Source organism: Misgurnus anguillicaudatus, chromosome 1 (assembly GCF_027580225.2).
Source record: "Misgurnus anguillicaudatus chromosome 1, ASM2758022v2, whole genome shotgun sequence".
Classification (NCBI taxonomy): Eukaryota; Metazoa; Chordata; class Actinopteri; order Cypriniformes; family Cobitidae; genus Misgurnus; species Misgurnus anguillicaudatus.
In genome coordinates this window covers 8145302-8167155 of record NC_073337.2, presented here as the reverse complement: position 1 = coordinate 8167155, position 21854 = coordinate 8145302, and the positions used below count along the sequence as shown (strand labels likewise).

At 38.4% G+C, this 21854-nt stretch overlaps 1 protein-coding gene across 1 annotated transcript; it reads left to right on the top strand.

The window, feature by feature from the left end:
- The first annotated feature begins 80 nt into the window (after positions 1 to 80).
- Positions 81 to 21248, top strand: nampt1 (nicotinamide phosphoribosyltransferase 1). Its single transcript, XM_073860184.1, has 11 exons — positions 81 to 240; positions 6250 to 6405; positions 11256 to 11359; positions 11436 to 11564; positions 16575 to 16733; positions 17031 to 17167; positions 17903 to 18128; positions 19039 to 19158; positions 19288 to 19428; positions 19507 to 19641; positions 19722 to 21248. Exons 1-11 carry the CDS (start codon positions 180 to 182, stop codon positions 19833 to 19835), a joined length of 1482 nt encoding a protein of 493 aa, XP_073716285.1. The 5' UTR covers positions 81 to 179; the 3' UTR covers positions 19836 to 21248.
- The last annotated feature ends 606 nt before the right edge of the window (positions 21249 to 21854 follow it).

Here is a 21854-nt window from a genome sequence, read left to right as displayed (position 1 = left end):
CAGCAACCCGCCCCCCGCCGTGACGCCTCATTTATTTCTCCCGCGGATTGGCCGTCGTCCTGATGACGCAATTCGCCCTCCTAGGCGACGGGGGTTGGTGAGAGAGTCGGCGCGGTGGGGACGGAACAACAGAACTGACAGGCAGCAGCGCGCGAGTCTACAGTCACGTCAAGGGGAAGATGGAGCAACATAGATGCGCCGCGGACTTCAACATCCTGTTGGCCACCGACTCATACAAGGAAAGCGGAGACCCACAGCCCGGTCAACATCGATCCGGTTCCGGTAGATCGTTGGACACGGGACTGAGGGGATGAAAGGGAGAAATGAAGGTGGTTTCATCCTTCAGGCCGTTAGCGGTGTCAGTCAGGTCGGTAGGCCGAGTGTGTGTGAGGAGAGACGTCAGGTACATCATAATTTCTCTAATAAATATAAAATATAAGCGTGAAAATCTATTAAAGAGTATAAATGAAAGCCGAGGGCGAAGGGGCCGGTCACGAGGGAAGATTTGTTTCGTTATTTCAAAACCAAAACTGAAAGGAAAGGCTTTCTCACATAAGTCTAAAAAGCCAAATAAGATAAGTTTACTAAAATCTTATACTTTGTTTTTAATTACTTTTAAAAGAATGGTGATACTAGTTGTGCAACTAACCTTTTAAATCGTATTGATACAGAATGAATGACGTCTCCTGTCTGACTACATTAGCATCACTTTCATTTTAGATTTTGTGTAAGATTTTCACGGACATTTGACATTTCTTTTTACAATAACAATATATTTAAGTATAAATAAATGTGATAATTGTGGGGATACTAAGTGTCATTCAAGTTTCTATTTAATTCATTTAATAATTTAATTTTCTATTGTCATTGTACATAAAAATGTGTAATATCAGTACACATAAAACATACTTTACAGTAGTAGGCATGATAAGTATACATTACTGTGTAGTGTAATATTTGGAGAACAAAAAATCTCAACCAATCAGAATAAAGCATTCAACAGCCCCGTGGTACACTTGAAAATAATGCACACCTGCAGGCATTACCACCTTGGGTGTGCATTATTTTCCAATAATTCAACGATCCATCGTCAAACATTCCTGTAGGAGGCAAATAAAATTTAAAGGTGCAGTGTGTAATGTTTAGAACAGGGCTATTCAATTAGTTTGTCGTGGGGGCCAGTTCATGAAAACCAAGGCGATCGCGTTGAACTTGTGGACCAAAGCGCAAATATAATCACGTGACACAGCTGCTCGCACCAGTCACGTGACTCGCGCTCTGCAGCTCAGGCTCTATGAAACAGATCCGTTCTCTAACTTACTAAATTTATTCTAGAGATGTCTTTTTTACAGACTACATAAAGGGCCGGATCAAATTACGTTGGGGGCCGCCAATTGAATAGCCCTGGTTTAGAAGGATCTCTTGACAGAAATGCAAAATAATATACAAAACTATATAATCAGTGGTGTATAAAGACCTTTCATAATGAACCGTTATGTGTTTATTACCTTAAAATTAGATGTTTTTATCTTCATAAACACGTGGGTCCCCTTACATGGCCGCCATGTTTCTACAGAAGTCATTAATGGACAAACTTGTTTTACTAAGTTGTCTCCGATGACATGTTTGTCCGGTGGCAGCTACTGTAGCTTCTCTATGTGATTAAAAACGAGGGGTAAGCAGTGGACTGAGCCGTTGGTTGCAGTTCACCAGCACTTCACCACTAGATGCGCTAAAATTTACACACTGCACCTTTTAAGAAGGGCTTTTCCTCCCTGTTTCAAAATATAGCTGCATGCGAGCTGGTTGGAAAGCTTATGTCTGAGACCTCAATATACATTTCTGGGAGAGCTTCTTGCAAGGAAGGACGGTCATATCAGGCCATACCCATATAGATGATATTGTCTCACTGAGGGGAGAAAACAATATATTACCAGCGCTCTATATACTGCCCAGCCCGATATTAAAGTGAAGACAGAGGATGGGTCACTCAGGAAGTCTGGATTTAAAAGATGTGTCTTGCTCTATCCACTCAGTTACTGACATACCTGCACAGTCTTTTATATATTTAATACATTTTATACAGAGTGGCAAGATATTATACCTTCATAGACCATTCAATTGCTGTGTAATGTTTGTATTTCATGAGACCTTGGAACATGTGAGGCAACCAGAGTGTTTGTCTTTTTGTTGTAAAAAAACATCTTGTCGCCCTTGTGTCTCTGTTGACACAGAAATGTTTTTTTTTTTAGTTAATTTTTCAGGGTGGCATCTTTGCATTTTTACCTCGGCTCAGTCACAGTTCCCTAGTGATCTCTGGCCTTGGATTCACAGTAACACTGTTATGTTGTGGTTATGGGCTCATCTTTGTTTAATCTGTGTTTTTCCGATAATAACGCACGAGGATGGGAGTTTGTCTTTTATCCTCCCACCACGGATGTAATAGGATTCTCGTGTTTTGCATTCATCACTTAAGAATCCTACAGAGGTCATTTAAGAGTCAAATATAGCTAGCCATGCTTATCTATACAATAGTCTGCTTTCTATTTCTTATTTGAGCACTTTGTCGATTGTCTTTTTTTATTTTATGAAATTTTGCCAAGGACAACAGCAGTTTGTTGCTCAACTGTGTGGTTTTTACTTTTTGATGCTACTTTAAAGTTTGACGTTTCATGTTGATACTTGATACTTGTTTAAGGTTTTGGCTCAGATAATGAACAGATAGAAAACTGATGAAATTGTAGTAGAAGCCGCCAGGTGAGATTTGGAGAGAGAGCGAGACACTAAGATAGAAAGGAGATGAAAAAGGATGACAGGGCTTGGATGTGAACAACCATTTAAGATGAATCTGATCATGAGCTCTTATTTTAAGCAATGATATGTGATTCTGTGAAAGTCCCAAGTTGACGTGCTTAATTTAAATAAAACATTAGGGCCTGGTTTCAAAGACAAGTCAAGACTAGGCCTTAGTTAAATCATTTTTTTTAAACATGCTTTGAAAAATATCAATGGTGTGTATCTTGAGACAAATCAATGGCGCTGGCATATCTTAAGATCTGTCAGTGGAAGTTATTTTCAGTTGAGAGAGCTTAAACATGTTTTAGTCTAGGACTAGCCTTAAATCGATACTCCAGCCATATATCAAAATTACCCCATAACTTACTTACCCTCAATCAATCCGAAATACAAACGTCCATCATTTTTAAAATGAACACATTTGACTTTATTTTAATAAATGTCCTTGCTTTTCCAAGCTTATAACGGTAGAAACAGGGATCAGGGAACAAATGACTTTGAAGCCCATTCATCCTTCACATAAGTAATTCACATGGCTCCAAGGGTTAATAAAGGTTTGTGCGTGTAATTGATACGATTTTGTAAGAAAAATATTAATATTTTAACCTTAAATTATAATTATAACTAGCTTCTGGAAATGTCGCCATGTTGGACTCACACGATTCACGTGAATCGCATGAGTCCAAGATGGCCCCGTTACAGGAAGCTAGTTGTTATACTTTATAAAGTTTAAAAGTATAAAGACCTTTTTTAACCCATTAGAGCCGTGTGGATTACTTCTGTGAAGGATGGATACACTTTTTGGGGGTTTCAAGTTAGCAGTTGTTCCCTGATCCCTGTTTTCTACCATTATAAAGCTTGGAAGAGCAAGGACATTTACTAAAATAACTCAAAAAATGTTTGTCTGAACGATGAAGGACATATGTATTAGAGCCCGGCCGATATATCGGCAGGCAGATATCGGCCGATATTAGGCATTTTCCAAACTATCGGTATCGGCATTCATAATGGCCAATAAATTAATATTTAAAAAAACAAAAAACGGACGAAACAGCCTTCAACCATGTCATGAGTTTTTACCGTTGTATAGTTTGTCCACCAGAGGGCACTCTACAACCTCCCCGTGGCAACGCTCGTGTAGTATAACGCGTCACACATCCTGCAATCCTGGATCCTGTTGATCCAGCCAGAGTGGGACAGAGAGAACAACGGTTAAGTGAGTTCATGGTGAGTTTGTCACGAGACAATAAAAGAAACAAGTTTCTTTTTAAAATGCATTATCATATTATTTTAGTTAAAACTCATAAATAACTACAAATAACTAATGTTAGGGAAATCTGTTAATGTTTTATTGCGCGTTTCTGAAAAAAAATATATCGGCCGATATATCGGATTTTAAAACCAACAAACATTTGTATGGGTATCGGCCTTGAAAATCCTTTATCGGTCGGGCTCTAATATGTATCTCAGATTGCTTGAGAGTGAGTAAATCCTGGGGTTATTTTGATTTTTGGCTGGAGTATCACTTTAAGCCTTGTCTGTGAAACAGGGGTAGAAGTTAAACAATAAAAGTTCCAATTAGTTGGAGGCGATGGTGTAGTGGGCAGCAACATGTGGTGCTTTCGCACTTTCGGCACCCTGAGTTCGATTCCTGGCTCGTGGTCATTTGCCGATCCCAGACCCCCTTCTCCTTCCTGTACTTTCCTGTCCTCTCCTTAAACTCACTGTTAAATAAAGCCAAAAACTGAACAAAAAATATAACTTAAAAAAAAAGATCTAATTATAGATTTATATATTACTCATAATTCAGTAGAGTCACTGTTACCTTGGAAAAGGAAACTGTGGCAAGGCGTGGCCAAACTCATAAAGTGTAGTGAAAGATATAAGTTCATACATTCACACTAATTGTACATATTTGTACACATTAAATATTTCATAATTAATGTAAAAAATATTGTTCTGCAATGCCTATCAATCAAATAATGTTGGATGTAGTGCATCATGGGATTGAGCAGTTCATTCGCACATAAAAGATGTTGTACCTTTTTATTTACTGCTTTTGCTTCAAATCAGTTTGTAATATCATGATTCATCTTTGAGCAAGTTGGTTTGGTTCATTTACATGCAGATGTGCATATACACGACACGAAACGCACCAGTGGTCTTGGAAATGTCGGTCAAAAAACTGGATTGTTCAGTTGTAGTAGTTTCACTTTCACTACAGTTCACCACACCTTAAATGATTTCCTCACGCAACCTCCTGAGCTGAATCCACAGCCGGTGGGTTTATTATCTCTGTTCTGAGTCGTAACGCATGTGCTTCATTGCTGTGGACTCTAGACATGGCAGCTTGTTCTGCATATTTCCCTGCGCATGCCCGCACGGCCTGCAGCTGTTCACACACACACAGGCGTTTCTTCCTGAATGGAGAGCCACCACCACTTCATAAGGATTTTTGCCCTTTGGGAGTGCCGGAAGGGAAAAATTGCCATAAATTTACAGAAACCTTACATCACAGTCGGCGATCATCGTAGCTGTCAGACATAACTGTAAGGGTGTAACCTTTCCCATAGTACAGGAGACCGTCCAAAATGAGAAAGGTCAGATGCACAAGATATCAGAAGGGATATCACTGTGTTGGCTGTTTGCTAACTGTGATCCCATCCTCTGCATGAGATATATTTATATGGAAATGGAAACTGATGGAAAACCCAAATGGGCAACTAGATCGTTACATTAATGCATTTGATAGATGCATTTATCCAAAGCAACTTACAGTGCATTCAAGATATACATTTTATCAGTATATGTCCACCATGGGAATCAAACCCATGACCTTTTGTATTACTGATGCAATGCTCTTCCAATTGAGCTACAGGCAATTTATAATAGGCTTTATGCCCAGCTGCACTACTTACTGAACTTCAGCCAGCTCCTCGTTTCCTGTCTGCCATTATTGGACAAACTGATTAATCCAGGTGTGCCTGACCTCAGTAGTCACAACAACAATAATCAGACACACCTGGATTAATCAGTTTGTCCAATAATGGCAGACAGGAAACAAGGAGCTGGCTGAAGTTCAGGAAGTAGTGCAGCTGGGCATAAAGCCTATTGGAGGTGGACCGATAGTGGATTTTACCGATATTGCTATGAGATTATGAGTGCTTGAGGCATTGCCAAAACAAGTCAAACACCCCAACCACCAAAATTGAGCATTTTGACTTGTAGACTTGCCAGAATCAATCTAGTAGTCGGAATAATTGGACATGGTATGCCGAGAGCATTTGGTTAATATAATCAAATATCATTGTTGACAGAGGCGATGTTTTGCATCTGAGCTCCTCATACGTATGCTTTATATGCCTGTCTGTTTGTTCACTTTTATAATTCGCTTTGTTGACTTCTATTGTGGATTCAATTCTAAACTTAATTTTTTATTTCTTTTCATGCAGGTCACACATTACAAACAGTACCCACCCAACACTAGTAAGGTGTACTCTTATTTCGAGTGCCGTGAGAAGAAGGAAGACCCATCCAAGCCCCGAAAAGTCAAATACGACAAAACAGTCTTCTACGGGCTTCAGTATATTCTCCACAAATACTTAAAAGGTACGTTAAACATTGTCACGGTTGTGCAAACGGGAAGGCCCAACTGGTAATTTCGGTTGGGTTCTTCCTCAAGAATGCAGCTCCACTCCAAAATTAGTCATACAGGCCGTTTGCTTCGTTCTGCGGCCCTTGAAAAATAATATCGGTAACAGGAAAACAACTTTCTCGTAAATGCTAAAGTAGAAGAAAATGGCATCATAAAGAGGGACATTAGTGTAAGCCGAGAACAGCAGCCTGGCTTAAAAAGCTTGTTTGCATGCCACTCACACATGACGTGTTTAAAGAGAAATTGAAGGTATTGTTAGACTGTAAAGGATTTTGTGGTGTGCTGGGGTGAGGGATTTAGAAAGTGCTATAGGTACAAAAAGACAAAAGAACATCTGCTCTTACTCATTACAATACAAACATCGGCTGCCTCATGCAGCCTGGACCTCAGCTTAACTCTGCTATGAGACTCTTTGCTGGGTTAATAAGTACTGAAGTTGAAATTTGGTACGGGAGCTCAAATGACATCATTGCCTCCATTTAATCGATCATATGTTTAGGCGGTATTGTCAAAGAGGCTATTTTGTATTATAAATGGCTGAAGGTGGCAGGGCGTGACACAGCGAATTGCCAAAAGCTCTTGTCACCATGACAGGGTTGCTACAGGTTTGGAAAAGTACTGTATGGAATTTGATTTGAGTAATTTCCAGGTCTGGAAAAGTATGGAAATATAAATCAGAGTATGGAAAAATATTTACATTTTCAGACTATTGGTTTTCTAAATATAAAATTGATCATTATTAAATGTATATAATTAATATATATTATATACAATTGTTTTTTCATGGTGTTTGGATCAGTCTGCCAGCACTGCCTAAAGATTGTTTTAACACTTGATCTTATTAGTTTAGAATGACATGAGGATAAGTAAATGATGATAGAAATGTCATTTTTTGGGTAAATTAAGAACTCTTAAAAAAAAGTTTGATTGATTTAGCATTTTGTTCGTTAAGGTCACAAAAGGCAATATTTTATATAGAATTGCTAAATATTTTATTTATAATTAGCCTATTGTTTAAACTTGTCTTTTTAAGTTTGCTGTACCTAACATCCAATTAATCATTGTCATTTGACTTTAGCTTTATTTTCAGATTTTCTGGTTAATTGTACATGAACATCCCTTTTGTTTCTGTAGGGGTTTACAGTTATTTAAATTAACAAAATTACAAATATGAATAACATTGCACTGTTTTAGCATTGCGGTTTTAATAAAATAAAATAAATTAAAAAACCTGACTGGGTTTGGGGTTAATTGACTTGTACGAGCAACAGTAGCTACAATTTTCAAATATACAAATTTAACATGATAGCCTACATAGAGGTTTGGACTCAGAGTGTAACATATTTGTCGGCGCCGATAGCATTGTGGGTAAATGCATCGCTATGTAGCGCTGTTCTGTTTTGTTTCGGGAGACCCAAGTTCAAACCCTGTCTCATGGACTTTTCCCCATCCCGCTCACTTCCTGTCTAGCTACTTTCCTATGCTAATAAAACGCACAAACGGCAATACTAAATGTTTAGAATGTAACATACTTGTTAGCAGTTAAATTTTAAAACAATTTATCAGAACAAGTTAAATATGGTCGGAAAAATATATAGGGAACAGTCTGGAAATTTGAGTCTGGAAAAGTATGGAATTTTTAAATTAAAATTGTGTAGGAACCCAATAATTATTATTTTTTTATGTTAAAGGAATAGTCTACTCATTTTCAATATTAAATATGTTATTACCTTAACTTAAAATTGTTGATACATCCCTCTATCATCTGTGTGCGTGCACGTAAGCGCTGGAGCGCGCTGCGACGCTTCGATAGCATTTAGCTTAGCCCCATTCATTCAATGCTACCATTTAGAGATAAAGTTAGGGGCTGTTTACACTTGGTATTAAGATGTGTTTTCATCGATCGGATCACAAGTGGACGAGAGAGACACATGACGTTTACATCTGGTATTTAAATCCGTCTCTTTTGTCCACTTTCGACCGCTTCTGTGCTGAATACTATGAGGGGGTGGTCTGTGAGACGGTGGGCGAGTCTCTCTGCTGTCATTCAAACCCGAGCGGGAGTAATTATGAGTTTATATGGACGCAAACTAATATAATGTCGGAGTGCACTGCTTGTTTAGCAAGTAAACATGCTGCACAGTGTTTTGTACATGAATATGTAAGAGCTTTCTTTGAATTTTCAGCGCAATTGATGAAATAGGATCGCGCAACTTTCAGACGCTTTCAAAACGAAACTACGGAGATCAGACGCTTAGTTTTATCAATGAAAGGCTAAAAATAGCGCTGTTCACCGAATGTTCACGCCAGAAGTCAAAAAAGACGTGAAACTTGTGTTTAATACCTCAGATTAGATAAATGGGCGGAGAGAAGGCGGTCGCGTGTGGCTGTTCGAACGCATTCAACCACATGTGCGTTCCGCAGCTCCAAAGCGATCCGATCGAAAGTGGTTTCGACCACCTCTGGATGTGGTTGAAAGTGGTCGAAAGTGGACGAGCTCAAAACGTTTTGAACACCGTTTACACCTGGCATTAACGTCGTCCACTTGTGATCCGATCGACGAAAACACATGTTAATGCCAAGTGTAAACAGCCTCCTAGAAGTGACCAAACACATCAACGTTTTTCCTATTTAAGACGAGTAGTTATACGAGCAAGTTTGGTGGTAAAAAATAAAACGTAGCGCTTTTCTAAGCGGATTTAAAAGAGGAACTAGGGCTGGGCCGGTTTGGATTTTTTCTTACCGCGGTCGGTAATCAACAAATTCCCGCGGTTTTGCGGTTTATTGGCAAGACAACGAGTTAAATAACATGCATGACTTATTTATGTTCAATAAACAACATGTGCAAATTACTTAAGGAACATGTAAATATGAATGTGAATATTATTTCCTTCCACATTTCTTCAATTTCAACATTCAACAACTTGAACAATTAATATTATCAGTTAAAATTTTTTTAACCCATTGTGCGTGTCCACACGTACGTGCCTACAGACATTTCTCCACTTTTCTATCCTTAATTTATGAATGGCCTGTAAATGACGCAAATTATTGCTGCCCTGATGGTCTGGTAAAATAACCATTTGTATGAGAAATCACTTGTACTGCATATGTGTCCGTGCTTGAGTATAGATTGAAAGCTGCCGGCTCCGTGCGTGTGCGCAAAATGACACGGTCTGTCTCGCGCGCGTCCGGGCAGTCCGCGTCTGTCTCGCGCGTGCCCGGGGGGTCCGCGTCTGTCTCGCGCGTGCCCGGGGGGTCCGCGTCTGTCTCGCGTGCTCGGGACCGCTTCTGTTCTAGACACTTACCATAAACATCTGTCTTTTTCCACAAATGGAGAAAGAAGACGCAAAAGCAAAACTTGCTGTGTGTACTGTGAAATGTGTACTGCTGTAGAAATGGTCACTGTGGTAGGCTAGATGAAAAAGAGACAATCTAACCTCTTTGGATATTAATCCTCGGACTGATCGCGTGCTCTTTATGTTGCGTGACAGTTTAATAATGTATGAAACCTGATTCTGTGGTTGATCTGTTGCTGCTGTTTGCACGTTCAAATTAAATAAAATGTTTGTATTGCTTTTACCGAGTCACAGACAACGTCACCCGTATTTCTACTCAATGACAATTTAATATTAAAATCATATCAGTTAACATTTAATGTTCATAACAAGCTGCGGTTGTTTAAAAGCTGCGTGTATAACATCCTCACATAAACACACAAGTGCAGGCCAATGTTTAAATTCAGACCCTCAGACCCGCGGCATGGGTCACGTGACCGCGGTATGGCGGTAATGCGGTTACCGCCCCAGGCCTAAGGGGAACTATATTTTATGGCGTAATAGCACTTTTGGGAGTACTTCGACTCGCCTGAAAAGTCCGCTCCCCTTCTCCCTCTCATAATGGGAGAGGGAGGGTGTTACTGTGCCGAGTCGAAGTACTCCCAAAAGTGCTATTACGCCATAAAATGTAGGCTCTTTTAAATCCGCTTAGAAAAGCGCTACGTTTTATTTTGTACCCCCAAACTTGCTCGTATAACTACTCGTCTTAAATAGGAAAAAAGTTGATGTGTTTGGTCACTTCTAATTTTATCTCTAAATGGTACCATTGAATGAATGGGGCTAAGCTAAATGCTATCGAAGCGTTGCAGCGCGCTCCAGCGCTTATACGTGCACGCACACAGATGATAGAGGGATGTATCAACAATTCTTAGTTAAGGTAATAACATATTTTAATATTGAAAATGAGGAGACTATTCCTTTAATTAATTAAATGTCATTCTTCCACTACAAGATACATAATTTTTTGAAATCAAGATTTATACATCATCTGAAAGCTAAATAAAAAAGCTTTCTATTGATGTATTGTTTGTTAGAATATGTCAATATGGACTGAGATACAGCAATTTTATAATGTGGAATCTGAGGGTGAAAAAAATCGAAATATTAACTCTTTCCCGCCAGCGTTTTTTTTTTTAAGTTGCCAGCCAGCACAAGCATTTTTTATGATTTTTACAAAAGTTTAATGCCTTCCAGAAAATGTTCTTCTTAAAATATATAAACATACAATTAGGGCTGTGACGATTAATCGTGCAAATGCGCGTTTTCTCAATGAATGAATATGAATGAATTACGGTGAAATGCTGCCACATCCAAAAGCCACAAATATGGGTAGGTTTGTTCCAAAACACCAAATTTTGAACAAAACCCTGGGAATCAAGGACATCAACCTCCATCATAAGGCTGTATCATAATTCACTTTCCTCACCCCACGTGTTTAAATTCTGACGTCTTTTTTAACTTAAAAGGACAAGTCGTCACTGCAGAAAAGATCCAAGAAGCAAAGGAGGTTTACCGAGAACACTTTCAGGATGATGTGTTCAATGAGAAAGGATGGAACTACATTTTGGAGGTACGGAAAACTCGATCAGTCTACGGTGAATGTTTTGACCCATGACAAATATTCAGTCCCTGTTATATCACTACAGAAATATAACGGACACCTGCCCATCGAGATCAAGGCTGTCCCGGAGGGAAGCGTTATCCCGCGTGGGAACGTGCTCTTTACCGTAGAAAGCACAGATCCGGAATGCTACTGGCTCACTAACTGGGTGGAGGTGAGTTGTCATCCTACACTAATTCTTGAAGTTGCACTTACATCTGTTTATTTAGGAGACAAATTTCAAAATTGCTGTGCATGTCGTAATGGTTTGCAATAAATAAATGATAGTAAAACTTTAAAAAGCTATGTATAGTTAATGCTTTAAAATAATGAAGAAAGAAGGTATAAAAAAAGTTTTTATTGCTTTTATTCCCATAGAGATTGTAAAACCATACTTTATTATAATTTTTCACATACCGCATATCGCATTATATGGGTGATTCTCACGAAAACTTAGTTTTAAAAATGTCAAGCATGAAAATGTAAAAATTGCTTAAATTAACTTTTTTTCCCACCAGACATTGAAAAACAAAGTCTGGAGTAAATGGGAACATTAATTTAACTTAACTTTTACTTATCATTTAACACTTTTTGTAACATAATTTATAAAATGAGTCCTAAAAAATCTCATTACCGCAACAGTCAGAAAACATCAACACTGACATATTTTTAAAATGACATGACAAACCTGAAAGAACATAATTTGGAGATTCTGCACATGCATTTAAAATCAAAGTATTATGCTTCTATTAATTAAATTAACATTTAATAAGCATCTGTTGCGGTAATGATAATCAAAATGTCGTGTAAGCATTCTGACAAGACAATATTTCAAATTAATTGTAAAAAAATGATCTTACCTGGTAGCCATCTTGAAGTAACTGGTCCATGTGCTTGGTCACTCAAAATCAAACTTTATTAAAATTCTGTATGTGTGCTTAAACTGTTCTCAAAAAGTGTTGCGGAGGATGAGAACATCAGACATGGACACATAATTTTCCTAATTTTTCTTCATTATTATTATTATACATGAATATTCAGTAAATATTTTTTCTGTCATCTAAAGTAGTCTAGCAAAACATCCATTTATTTTTTTTCTTAATATTTTTGTGTTAATTTGATAAAATTACAACATAACGCATGTTCAAACACAGCCGGACACATTGCGGTAATGAGAATTTCAGCAGAAAATGAGATAAAATTTCCAATTATAAATTCTTATGTTGAAATCACACATTGTGCAAGGTAGAACACAGTATTGTGTTAATTCTGATGCTTTTTAATGTTACTATATTACACATTTTAAAGCTAAAATCATTAGTGCCGTGGTGTTTCAATGGTTTTGTCAGAATCACCCATATAGCAAACTAGATAATCTTTGAATTGAATGACTTAAAACCACTAGTGTTATGTTTTACTGTAGGATTCACCGAGTCATGCTGACTATATGCTATGATACATCTGGCTATATGCTACAGTCATCATGATACTGTACACCTGTGTAATAGTGACTCGGTTCTCCTGTACATCGCCACATTTGTATAGTGGGATTGCCTTTATTTGTGTATGCAAATAGATTCATTCCTTTTAGAAATGACTCAGAGACCTTTAGATAAATGGCAGACACGTGTCGTCATGTGTACCTGATATATTTAGACTTTGAGAGGGTGAGTGATATGTAGCGATATGCCCTTGGCTCTCAGAACATATTGTCAATGAGGCGTATCTTTTCCTGTTATGTTCTCCAGAGAATGTAGGAGATTTAAAATGCACTTCTGTTTCTTTTATAATGACCATGGCGAGATACTAATGCTTATGAATGACCGGCTTGTTTGGAGATTACGCAGACCAGCAAGTCTACATTATACTGATAATTAAATATGTTTATGCTTTGTGAAGGCTGTCGGCGTGATGTATACTCCCCACATACACCTTCACCTCATCGTCAGTTATCGCTTGTTTGTGACGGCCACATAATGGCAGATTTGGCTTTACTATTTGCACCAGATCATCTTTAACTGCAGGATGCATATTTATGTCTCTTTATTTTAGCAAACCTGTTAGAGGACTGTGATGCACATATGATCATTGCTACTAGTTTGGGGTTTACTCGTCTGTATAATCACAGTAGTACAGATAAGACTATTCTGAAACTAGATGCTATATTATAATATTGACTTAACTGTCTGATCTGAAACAAAGGGAATCTGTAAGTACAGTACAGGGCCAGCAAACAGTAACGTCTTTAAAGTTATACAGTAAAGGATACTGTATAGGCAACCGGATGTTATCACAGAAATAAGCCCGGACGGAGGGTTTTGTATCACATTGAAGGGGTTTATTTTGCGATTACAACCTGCTGTCTGTACAATATCTCGCTTATTACACTGTTATTTATCTCATAAGTAGATAAGGAACATTAAATAATTTTATTTTTAAAAAAGCAGATCTTGCGTGAGGAAAAACCTGTTTACTTTAATATTTAAGATAAGACAAGACGATAAAATGTCACGAGCACTGTTTAGTTAAATCATTTGTAAATATATTGTCATATATGTTATTAAAATACATATTTATATTTAATTTCTATGTAATATTAAACTGCTCCTGTTAAAATGATTTGCAGCATCCGGGTTACCGTGTATATTAGTTTTGCAAACCTGCAAATGTTGTGATTGGCCAATCAGAAGCAAGCATTCCAACGAGCCATGTAATAAAACAATATAAAATATCTTAGAGGCACACCATGGAACTTTTTGGCAACCGGGGGGTGCTAGACATGTATTTTTCACATCTAGCGCCCCTAGAGGCCACAAGCGCCGCAGCACGGTCGCAAAGGACAACTCTTTAGGTCACAAAGTGTGCCTTCCAGCATGTCATATAATATAATTTCATGGGTTTTATTTTTTCAAACGCCAAAAGATCGCGACGCGTAGCTCACGTTTACAAGCCAGTTGTAACGGTGGTCGCTTTTTTAAAGTTTATATATAAAAAAATATTGCCTTAAAGGGGAATCAAACCCGGATCGCTCGTGTCCTAGGTCCATGACGCCAGTCTCTCTCTAAACTCTCAAAGTAGCCTCCAGTAAAATTCACGTAAAAGAAATAGTGTTCTGGCGCCAGACAGGACTTTTATATGCAAGCAATATAACATTACCTACTAGTACAAAAGCATGAGGGCCAAGTCAGCATCGTTCAGAAACCCCTCCTCCTTCTTTAGTTCACGCCAGCGAACGAACGCTGGCCCAATTTAATTGATCCTCGTCCTTCTTTTTATTCTGCCTCTCTCCCCTTTTCTTTTTCTGGTCTCCTTTGACAAAACTTTGGGTTTCTTTTTCTTAGTTGCTGCTTCGGCCATGACAAAAACATCAGAAAAATAAATAGTTGCGCTCTCACGTCCGAATTTGAGGAAGTGACGTAAGCCGTAAAGCAGATTTTTGTAGTTTTTTGTTTTGTGCTTGGGTTACTACCCGAAACCCCAAGTTTAAAAGTATGAGTAAAAGCGATACAGACCCCGTCAGGCTATGGTGGACATGTCATTCAACCTATTTTAAGTCGATGTACAATCACAAGGGTCTTCAAAATATATTATGAAGGTTGAAAACTACAAAGTGTCACTTTAAGCGTTAAAATATCTCGCATTCTTTTAAAATTGCAGCGTTTATTTGATCTTGATGAAGCATACTGTCAACATTGTAAACACGACAGCTTTCTTCTTTGATCAGATGGCTTTGTGTGGTTTCCGGGCGGACCATTAAAGATTGCGGAGATCCTGCGTAATTCCACCAATCAAAAGATGACTTTGAATCTGCTGAAGTGTTTCGTATGCATCAAACGTTCAGTTTGACGTCTGAGGCTAACTGTGTGTTCACACCATACACGGAAGAGATGGCAAAAAGCTATTCACGCGTAATTGGACCCTTGAACATTTTGAGTTTACTCGCTTTATTTGTGCGCGACATTCACGCGTCAATTCGCGACATGGAAGGGGCTTATATAGCTTATATCGAGTAAACTTACCAGATTGTTCGACCTCCTCACTTTCTTTTCAAACAAGATCCTTTTATTTCTTGTTAAAGGGACACTCTACTTTTTTAATATATGCTCATTTTCCAGTTCCCCTAGAGTTAAACATTTGATACTTACCGTTTTGGAATCCATTCAGCTGATCTCCGGGTCTGGCGCTAGTACTTTTAGCATAGCTTAGCATAATCCATTGAATCTGATTAGATCATTAGCATCGCGCTCAAAATGACCAAAGAGTTTTAATATTTTTACTATTTAAAACTTGACTCTTCTGTAGTGACATCTTGTACTAAGACCGACAGGAAATTAAAAGATGTGATTTTTTTTAGGCAGATATGGCTAGGAACTATACTCTCAAACTGGTGTAATAATCAAGGACTTTGCTGATGTAATATGGCGGCAGCAGGCGAAAATAGTCCCCTTTGCATTGGTTACTTTCAATGGCAGGGGACTATTTCAGGGCAGTCTCCTGCCTGCCCTTTCGAACCGGTGGGCATGGCATCGTAGAGCAGCGAAGCAGTGCATTCTGGGATTTGGTGTTTTTAATCCACATAAGCCAAAAACACATTTTCTGGCTTTTCTCGGCCTAAAAGGCACCAATTTCTAAAAAAAACTTCACATTTCTACTACATAGGTGACCCAATTTAATAATAATTCATATTTAAATTCGGTGAAGAATTCCTTTAACATGTAAATCACTTGCGCTTTCTGCATCTGGTGTGAACTGTAGCCTGATGTGCACCTCTCCAAAAATGTAACAATGCGTCAAATTTATGCGGATTTCTGTGATCGGTCTGCTAGAACCTGTCGGATTCAATCACATGCTTTTCCGCTTGCAATGGTAAAACAAACATGGACCAAGTTGGAGGCGATATTTAACAATTTAGGCTGTAACAAAAGTCACCGTCTATTTACCTTCATTACTGCTGATGCAGCACTGCATCTTTGGCTTTTGCCTTGATACTGCGTATACACCAGTAACATGACCGTCGACACTAACTACTAGCGATCTGCACGTCGAAGCGAACAATGATGCATTGAAGTATAAATCAGCCTTCTGGAAATATTTTCCAGATTGTAAGCAACATTCTGCATATGAATATACATAAACGCTTAACAACAGAGCAGACCAATGACGGTGACTTTTGTCTTCTCAACAGACTATCTTGGTTCAGAGCTGGTATCCCATCACCGTAGCGACTAATTCACGAGAACAGAAGAAGATTCTGGCCAAATATCTCATGGAGACGTCCGGGAGCCTGGAGGGACTGGAATATAAACTCCATGACTTTGGCTACAGAGGAGTTTCATCTCAAGAGGTAATGTTTATGTGTTATGTGTTTAGTAGTTGCCAAAGTACATACTTAATTTGATGAACCGGGTGCTAAACACGCTAGTAGAGTTTGTTTGCTCTTACACAAACCCAACAAATCTGGTTTTACTACCACACCTGTCAACCCAGATTACTGGAATCACGCTGGGTTAGTTTAAGGATTAAATGCCTTTTTACCATTCAAAGATTTTATCCCTGTCAAAAATACTCTTATTCATTGTTAATACGTCACACGCATACTGTTCAAAAGCCTTGTTTGTTTATACATCCGTCATGATTTCAGACGGCTGGAATCGGTGCATCTGCTCACTTGGTAAACTTTAAAGGAACAGACACCGTGGCTGGGATCTGCGTTATTAAGAAGTACTACGGCACCAAAGACCCAGTTCCTGGTTTCTCAGTACCAGCTGCAGAACACAGGTAGAAACACAAACACTAATTCATTTTGCTTAAAAGTGCTATAAGTATCTAAACATTGGTGTATGTGTTTATGGGTGTTCTTTTAAAATATAAGAAGGGATAGCGTCCCATACAAAACCTTTAATGGAGATTATGCTTTCTGTTGTCTTTGCACTTTACCAATGAAGAGAAACAGAGTAACTTTGCCCAAGATGATTCCTTTGCTGCCCCCTAGTGGCTGCTGTGATAAACTGTGTCAAATCTATTAAAGCAAATCAAATCAGTACCACAAAATTAGAATTTTAAGCCACATCATTGTTTAATTTTGCATCATTTTTAGTTTTGTGTAGTCATTCAGACCTTGAACTTTAACGGTAACTGTTAAAGTGTTTTTTTTTACTTCTAATGCTATATAATGCAACACTCCTTCTTGGATGGTTATTACCATTAAGACATTTCATGCCCAGCCTGTACGCATGCACAAGCAAACACTACACTTTAATCCTAGAGTAACAAGTAATGGTGGTTTGGGCTCTAAGCCCAGATGGTTAATCGGTTGTGTAATGAAATAGCTTGATGCACTAAAGCATTTTAAGAGATAAACACACGTACTTGTGGATAGTGCTGTGAAATCATTTAGGTATTCAAAATGCAATGCACGGTTGATGTGTTATTATAGGATGTTCATTTAAATTTTACTAATTCAGTGGTCTTTTGATTTCATACAAACGCTTATCTGTCCTGCTTGACTCTTAGCACAATCACTGCTTGGGGAAAGGACCACGAGAAGGACGCTTTCGAGCACATTATCAAGCAGTTCCCCAATGTGCCCGTCTCCATCGTCAGCGACAGCTACGACATCTACAACGCCTGTGAGAAGATCTGGGGTGAGGACCTCCGGAGTCTGATCGAGATGAGGAGCGCGGATGCCCCGCTGGTGGTCCGACCAGATTCAGGAAATCCTCTAGACACGGTGCTAAAGGTAGACATCAGCATCATCCCATAATTTTAACAAGGCCTGTAATAAACAGGGTTCCCACCGGTCCTTGGAAGTTTGGGAATCTGGGGGGAAAATTCAAGGCCCTGGGAAGTTTTTGGAAAATATACATACATGATACAGGTCATTAAAAGTGCTTGAATCTATTTTATGCAAGAAAAAAAAAACATTATTTCCTGTGTAGTGTAGGACAATCTCATAAAAATTCTAGACTTTTTAAGCACACGTGCTAAACTGTTGGCTTTAAATGTTTATATCTTCTGTATGCGAATGTTGATTCATACCAAAATGCTTTTTTTGCATAGTTGTGTTTGACAAATGAAAACGTCTAGGGTTACATATGTAACTGTTGTTCCCTGAGAAGGGAACGAGACGCTGCGTCTCCCTTGCCATACTTTCTGCGTCCCTGTAACGCCGTCTTTGGCAATATTTCAGATAGCGATATACTTCCTGGCTCCCGCGTCACCCTGTCTTTGTTGTTAAGCCTCACCATTGGTTGAATTTGATATACACATTCAGACGCACTTACCCCTGGAGGCTTCCACAAAGTGTCACCGCAGTGACGCAGAATGAATTCCCTCGAAAGGGAACTGTAACAATGTATCTTATAAGGTAACACAATGTAACCTTGCTCTAACTTGAAATGTGTCCCCACATTTCATCCTTAAATATGAGATTATTGGACCTGGAAAGTCTTTGAAAGGTCCTTGAATTTGAAGTTAACTAAGGTGTTCAGATTTGAATCTTTCAGTTTTTTTTAGGCAAGTAAATAAAAGTATTCAAACAATTTAGTAGAATATCCTTGAAAGCAGACTCTAGCTTTTATCCCAAAACTAAAAAATGTTATTTGTGTGACTTTCTTGTTACATCACATTCATTATGACTCATTTCCCAGGTCCTAGAGATTTTAGGGAAGAAATTCCTCCCTATTGAGAACTCCAAAGGCTACAAGGTGCTTCCACCCTACATCAGAGTGATTCAGGGCGACGGCGTGGACATCAACACTTTACAGGAGGTGTGTACGCCCTGTCATGTGATCTGTCAGAAGCTCGTCCACTTTTGATCTGATTGACAAAAAACGCATCTTAATACCAGTTATAAACAGCCCCTATTAACTCTTTAAGCTCATTTTGTACCGAAACAGATTGTGGAAGGCATGAAACAACACAGGTGGAGCATCGAGAACATCGCGTTTGGCTCCGGGGGAGCTTTGCTGCAGAAACTGACCCGAGATCTGCTCAACTGCTCTTTCAAGTGCAGTTACGTGGTGACCAATGGATTGGGTGTAAGTGTGGTTTTATGAATCCATTATATTTATTCACACCCAGAAAAGCTCAGTTCTAATTTCTAACATTTTTTGCAGGTTAACGTCTTCAAAGATCCTGTTGCCGACCCCAACAAAAGGTCAAAGAAGGGACGCCTTTCTCTTCACAGGACACCAAACGGTGACTTTGTTACTCTGGAGGAAGGGAAGGGTGATCTGGAGGAGTATGGGGAGGTATGTTAAGTGTTTCTGAAAGTTCTTCAGCATCAAGTAAATCCCATTGAAATCATCTTGATATTTTTGTTCCCCCGCAGGACCTGCTGCACACTGTGTTCCGCAACGGTAAGATCATAAAGACGTACACCTTCGATGAGGTCAGAGACAATGCCAAGCTAAAGAAGAGCGAGGTAGATGAGCTGCTGCACTGAGACACACCTCCTAAAACACCAACACAGAGGAGTCGTGTCCGAAAGCACGGTTCAGAGAGACGAGAGGACGCGCCCACATTCAGTGTACAGAACTCTTCTGCGTTTGTCTCCAGACTCCGCCGTGCTTTAATGTGTCTTTCTAACGGCGGATGAAAGCTATCAAAATCATTTAAGTGTATATTTGACCAAGCGTGCTATCCATCACACGTCTTTGACAGACTGGAGACGTACTGTATGTGTGTGTGTGTGTGTACTGCGAGATTAGATTTTTCTTTGCTTGTACCACTGTAGGATTGAAAGATGATGGTTTAGTGTTTATTGAATGTCGTGTGTGCGTTGCTCACTTTATCAAAGGATTATTCTCTTACTTTATGCAAATGAGACGGCTGAACTAGGGGACACTTTATTTTCACTATCATTTTCGTTTTCGTTTGAATCTCACATAAACACGTCCAGTTCACATTTCACCCCAATATCAGAAAATAAATAAATAGAGGAATAATGAAAGATTTTGGGGTGAATTTTGACCTGGATGTGTTTTTGTGGCGTATACATATAACAGCCTTGCCCTTTTCTGTAGAAATCATCGTTTAAACTTTGCCAACATGTTAAGAACACAATGCTGATATATTCACGACAACAAAACACTTTTTTTATATATTCAATGCTTTTTTTGGAAACACTTGAAAATGGCAGTTTTATTATAAAAACACATCATTTTAGAAGAGCTTGGGTTTAATATTTTGTATACGTATCATTGTTTTTTATGACAGACGTAAATACCATCAGATTTACCATAGTAAATATCCATAGATTAATGTGGCCAAACTGCCTCCTCTCTTGTATATACTGGCGAGTGTGTTTGTTTGAAGAGAGATGGTTTATTATTTGTGCATATAGAGATTGGTTCTTATTTTTGTCTAATGCCCATTTTGTACCAACAGAAAATATCTGCTTTGTTCTCTGGACTGATGCCAGCCAGTCAGTCCTGGCACACGTGTGTGTGTGTGTGTGTGTGCATACTTGTCTCTGAGTGTACACTTGGTAAATAATACTTGCTGATTATAATTTGATTGATGTTTTTATGTATATGTCGGGTTTCCTTTTTTTCTTTCCTTCAGATATTTTAAACTAACATGGTATGCAGTTTTGACCGCATATTAAAACGACACAACCCATCCTGTTTGCTAAATTGTTTTTTATTTCCACTTTACTTTTTTGATGGTAAAAATGAAACCATTCCCTTTTATAGCTGCTGACTGTAAGGATAGTAGTTTGTTTCTCAGTGCACTAGACTTCAACTATAGTACAAACTTTGACGAGTTTAAAAATGTGTCAAGAAACATTAATGTCTCTGTGCACATTTCTGTGTTGCGGAACATTAGTGTCGAAATAAAAGCAATATTAGACTGATTTAAGTTTGATTTGTATTTATATTAAACATGTGTTAATCCCCACCCATATGGCAAAATATATATTTTAAAGGTGCAGTGTGTAAATTTTAGCAGCATCTAGTGGATAGATCCAAACAACAGCTCACTCCTCGCTTTTGAAACGCATAGAGAAGCTACAGTAGCCGCCACTGGAAAAACATGTCATCGTCGGAGACAAAAATTTTTGTCTGTTAAGAGCTTCTGTAGAAACATGGTGCACAAAATGGCAACCTTCACGTAAGGGGACACTCGTGCATGTAGATAAAAACATCTCATTCTAAGGTAATACAAACATAACGATTTATTATGAAAAGGTCTTTATACACCCATGATAATGCAGTTTTGTATATTATGTTGCATTTCTGTCCGGAGATCCTTTAAAAATGACACACTGCACCTTTAAATATATTTCAATATATACAAAAAATGGCCAAAAAATATATTTGCTGAAATATATTTTGGAATATTTTTACAAAAAATATTTTTCACAGCTTGGCCATTTTTTTTATATATTAAAAAACATTTTTAATAAAATAAAAATATATTTATATTAAAATAATTAATATATTTCAATCCAAGAAAATAT

Coding starts and splice junctions, on each gene's coding strand:
- nampt1 (XM_073860184.1), top strand. CDS start 180: ATGGAGCAACATAGATGCGCCGCGGACTTCAACATCCTGTTGGCCACC. Junction 241..6,249: donor GGCCACCGACTCATACAAGG/AAAGCGGAGACC, acceptor TTTTCATGCAGG/TCACACATTACAAACAGTAC. Junction 19,429..19,506: donor TGGTGACCAATGGATTGGGT/GTAAGTGTGGTT, acceptor CATTTTTTGCAG/GTTAACGTCTTCAAAGATCC.